Consider the following 5421-nt stretch of genomic DNA (forward strand, 5'->3'; position numbering starts at 1 on the left):
GTCGATTGTAAACTGTTCTTTGTCTAATTAACCAATATATATTATATCTGTACTGTTGCTTATAGAGTCATAGAGTTATACAGCATGGAAACAGACCCTCAGTCCAACTTGTCCATGCCAACCAGGTGTCCTAAACCGAACTCGTCCCATTTACCTGAATTTGGCCCATATGCTTCTAAACCTTTCCTATCCATGTACTTGTCGAAATATCTTTTAAATGTTGTAATTGTACTCCTCTCTACCATCTCTTATGGCAGTTCATTCCATATATGCACACCCTCTGCGTGAAAAAGTTGCCCCTCAGGTCTGTTTTAAATCTTTTTCCTCTAACCTTAAACCTATGCTCTTCAGTTTTGGACTCCCCTACCCTGGGGGAAGAACCTTGACTATTCACCTTATTTATGCCTGTCATGATTTGATAAATCTCTATAAGTTCACTCAGCCTCCGACACTCTCGGGGAAAATGTCCCAGCTTATTCAGCCTCTCCCTGTAACTCAAACCCTCCACTCCTGGCAACATCGTTGCAAATCTTCTCTATACCCTTTCCAGTTTAATAACACCTTTCCTACAGCAGCATGACAAGAATTGTACGCAGTACTCCAAAAGTGGCCTCACCAATGTCTTGTACAGCCACAACATGCCATCCCAATTCCTATACTCAATACTCTGACCAATGAAGGCAAGTGTGCCATATACCTTCTTCGCCATCCAGTCTACCTGTGATGTCACTTTCAAGGAACTTTGTACCTGCATCCCTAGGCCTCTGTTTGACAACAGTCCAGGGGTCTATGATTAACTGTGTAAGTCCTGCCCTGTTTTGTCTTAGAAAAACTCAATAAAATGTCAGAAAATTGTTACAAATTGTCGACACCCTATTTTAGTCAACTTTGGTCTCAAGCCCCCAAAATCAACAGTACCATCCGTTAGAGACGAAAGAAACTGCAGAGGCTGGAATCCACGGTAGACAAATAGGAGGCTGGAAGAACACAGCAAGCCAGGTAGCATCTGGAGGAAAGGAACAGTCAACGTTTCGGGTACTGTTAGCTTTATTTTATGACCAGAACTCCGTAATGTATTTTACAACTTCCTCCAGTAATTGTTTTTGGAATTAATTGAATTCCGCTTCCATTGGATGGATGGAAACCCGTACTTTAAAAACTGATGGAATTGAGGACTTTTAATTTTGAACGTCAACCAATGCAGACCTGCAAAATAAAGATGCTGTCTCTTTAATAAAGAAATATATGTATTAAGAAATGATGGTAGGTGACTTCATATGAATTACGTTTGTGCAATATACTTACTTCGATGCTAGTAAAGCATTATTTAACGTATTCTAAATTTGTTGCAAAAGTAAAATAGTTTTGATTAGCGTAAGTTACTGAGTAAGTGGATTTAGTGAGGCAATGTTGTATGTTATGTGAGTGGTCCTCCCTCAGCAGCGACAGTGAGTGGAGGTGTCTACATTATGACGCTGCTGATAGTCAGGCTGTTGCTGGTTGCCTGTCCGGAGACGCCATTGCTGTTTGAAAAGCGAAAGCTGCGAGAGGCTGAAGGAGAAGCGCCATAGAAACAGGGCGGCTTCACTCCGCCGTTCTGGAGCTTTTTACCTTTCCTTACAGGGAAGGACGGTTGAACAGGGCTAATTTCTCCCCGACGAGACCGAAGCGCGGAGATCGCCTGGTTCACCAGAGCGGTCGGTCGTTACCTTCCGGCCCTGCCCTCTCCTCCCCTTTGGTTTGAGTTCGGTTGCCGTGAGCGTGTTGGCGGATCATGGCGTGTGGGGCCACACTGAAACGAAGCGTCGAGTTTGACGCGTTGCTCAGTCCCCAGTCTCAGTCCCCCAAGCGGAGGCGGTGTATGCCTTTAACAGGGCCCGGCACTGGGACACCATCGCCCCAGAAGTACCTGAAGACCGAGCCAGCGGCCTTTGGCGGAGAGAGCTCCTCAGCCCATCGACTCACACCAGGTAAAATAACCAGCGGCGAGCAATGGCAAAGCCAGACAATAGCAATGAAAATGACGATTATTTGTGGTGTTAAAGGTGCAGCTTCCTAGGGAATTCGTTCAGTCTTTGTTTCGTATTCTGCTTCACTGCCGTTAGACCTTTTGCACCTCTACAACTAGAAACTTGATAGGCTACCAGCGTCAAACAGGCTGAATTTTGCACACTGTAAAGCTGGAAATCGATTTTTTTTTTAAAAAAACAACCATCCCTCAAAACGGCTGCCATCTTTTTTTAAAAACAGGAGGAGGGGTACTTGACTGCTGCTAAATCTTCTTCGGTGATTACTGTCTTTTGCTATATTAGTATTTTAATATTCTCCGACCTGCCAGTTACTTTGTTTGGGAGGGGGAAAATCTCATCGAGGTCTCCCGAAAACCCATGAAGGATTAGTTGGCGGAAGTCTTATTCCTTACTTATGAATGTATCTTCACATGATATGTAAACCCAATTCTAATCCTACTTTTAATTGCTACTTCTATTGTTTTGCGCTTCCAATCAAGCCTTCTACATTAGAAAAAGTGCATTAGTGCAGCGTTTTCAACTATCGGCCGTTTCAAATCAAGACAACTGTTCAGAATTGAAATTAAAATCGTTTCCTCGCAATCATCTTTTTTTAATAAACAAATTATGCTCAAAGTTAATTAATACCTAATGCATTAGGGATTTAAATGTAATCTATTTAAATTAATTTATTATACTGTGAGAGTGTAGGCTGGTAGCATGCTTGTATTAATTTTTGGTAAATTATCTTTTAGATACACTGGTTTTTGAACAAAGATCTTCATGAAATCAAAAGTTTCTGGTATATTAAAATGTTTAATTGTAGTTTAAATCTATTAAAGAATCCCTGGTACATTGGTTTATTTTTGTTTTGAAAACACTTTTTTAAAAAATATTTTTGGAAGTGGGCATTTTTGAGATTATAACTGTAGTGGACTAATTCATATATTCACTGACTAATGTCAGATTTTTGTATAGATAAATGTGTTTCATGTTTGCAAGGTAAACTAAAGACAAATGAAATAAACTGAAGACAAATTCCATTTATGAATGCAGAATCTAAAGTGACAATGCCAAGCTTAGTGGTTTTGCTTGTATTGATTAGATGCAAGATGCTGTGTTGCGGGGATTTTGTTTTTGTAGTTTAAATCTGCAATAAGCACTCCTGATCTAATATGTACTGCAATCTGTGACACTCAATCTGCAAAATTGAGGGAAGTGAATATGAGCCAGTAATAGTAATTTAGCTCATTAAATCTCTGTTTTTAAGTGGGCATAGCCGTCATCTCCCGCACCTCGGATTGGCGCTCAGTCAGTTCAGAGTGATCTTTATGGTTGGAGTGGAGAGGACTATGAAGATTTAGCATTAATAGAGCTGAAAATTTACCTCAATTGTAACTGAATTGACTGCTTGATATGAGTTATCTACAGCAAATTTTAATATTTCTTAGAACTGCTAACCCTTCATAAACAAACATTGTTTTTTTAAATATAAAGTTGGCATTTAAATATTTTTGAAATTGGAGGTCATTCTCTTTACAGTCTAATTTTATCAGAGTCAAATAAACCAAGTGCTTAATAGATGTGAAGTTTTCGAGGCCTGTCAAGCCTGCAACTCCAACAACGTTTAAAGCTTGACGCTATCCAGGACACAACAGCCTGTTTGATTGGCACCACATCTACCTCCTCCAATGCTTATCGTCAACAAGATCCACTACAGAAATTCACCAGAGTTCCTTAGGCAGAACTTTACAAACCCATGAGTGCTATCATCTTTCAGATGAGTTGATTTATATGTCCTCTGATGTGTGTTGCTATTATAAAAGACTTCAGGAAGAGAATGTGTGGCAAATGAAAGCTCCTGGTATAGGGTAACAGGAGCATGGACAGAAGACTTTTTGGCATAATACAGTATGCATAAACAGGTCCGTTTCTCTTTGTCAGGAAATGATTATGTAAGTGGGTCTATGCCAGGCACTGGCCTTTTACAATTGTCACCAATGACTTTAGATGAGGGAAGTGAAGGCATGGTAGCTAAATTTGAAGATGACAAAGGAAAGTGTGTTGTGAAGAAGACCAGAAGGATGTAAGTTGAATGAGTGCCATAAATCTGGCAGAACATAATGAAGGGGAAATGTGAAATTTTGGCAGGAAGAATTAAAAAGACTACTAATACTTAAAAGGAGAATGACTGCAGAATTGAGGTGCAGAGGGATTTGGTGTTGTAGTGCATTAGTCACAAAGTTGGTATGCAGTTACAGCATGTAATTGAGAAGGCTAATGGAATGCTATCTTTAGTAGAAATGAAAAAAAGAAAGGATGCCCTATGCTTCAGTTACACAGGGCACTGAGATCGCATCTCCAGTTTTCTCTGCAGGTTTGGCCTCCTTATTTAGGGAAGGATCTAAATGCATTGGAGGCATTTCAGAGGTTTACTAGATTGATACCTCAAATGTGTGAAAAGTTGGGCAGGCTGATTTCTTTCACTAGCACTAAGAAGAATAAGAGATGACTTGATTTGAAGTGTAATAGATCAAGAATAAGGTTCTTGTGACTCAATGGTAGTGTCCCTAATTCTGAGCTAGGAGCTGATTTCAAGTCCCACCTGCACTGGAGGTACATGATAACATGTGTAAGCAGCTTTATTAAAATCACTGCAAAGTCAAAATTGGCTTTGACGAGGCTATTCCTGTAGTGGATAAGCCCAGAACTACGGGGATCGCTGTCTTAAAGCTAGCATTGCGCTTTCAGGACCCAAGATGATGAGATTCTTGGAGGATCTATCCACCTCAGAAGGTGTTGAAAACAGCATTGTTGATTTCCTTGCCTACCTCTGCCTTAAATATTCAAGGGTTATTAGTGAGTAGATAGGAATGAGGAATTTGGAACGAATCAATCATGATCTTATTGAATGGCAAAGCAGAGTTGATGGGCTGAATAGCCTACTTCAACTTCTATTTCATGTGTTTGTATTACTGGGTTGAAAGCTCATCGCAAATCTTGAACAAGCCAATATGGAACAATTCTAACATGAGTATAATTCAGTTGGAAAGCCAAATGGAGTAAAGCCAGCTATAGGGTTGTGTGGCACAGTGGTGGTGTTCCTACTTCTGAACCAAAAGGCCTGGGTTCAACTCCCTTCTACTTCCGAGGTGTCATTTCGTCTCTGAACAGGTTAATTATAAAAATCTTCATTTCCCATGTGAGATAATCTCTCTGAAACGTTATAGTATTTGAAGCAAATTTGCTAATGGTTTAAAAAGATTTAAATCTTGTAGAAAATGGGGAGAGAAAGATCCTAGATAACCAGGTGTAGAGCTGGATGAACACAGCACGCCAAGCAGCAGAGGAGCAGGAAGGCTGACGTTTCGGGCCTAGACCCTTCTTCAGAAAAATTTTCTGAAGAAGGGTC

At 40.3% G+C, this 5421-nt stretch overlaps 1 protein-coding gene across 1 annotated transcript in view; it reads left to right on the forward strand.

Moving 5' to 3' along the window:
• The first annotated feature begins 1438 nt into the window (after nt 1-1438).
• The window catches only part of akirin1 (akirin 1), a 37987-nt gene continuing 34004 nt past the window's right edge, over nt 1439-5421 (forward strand). The window contains exon 1 of the mRNA XM_020529337.2: nt 1439-1970. Within this exon, the coding sequence (XP_020384926.1) occupies nt 1775-1970 (196 nt within the window). The 5' untranslated portion in view covers nt 1439-1774. The remainder of the gene's footprint in view (nt 1971-5421) is intronic.

This window comes from Rhincodon typus, chromosome 27, assembly GCF_021869965.1.
Source record: "Rhincodon typus isolate 14 chromosome 27, sRhiTyp1.1, whole genome shotgun sequence".
Lineage (NCBI taxonomy): Eukaryota > Metazoa > Chordata > Chondrichthyes > Orectolobiformes > Rhincodontidae > Rhincodon > Rhincodon typus.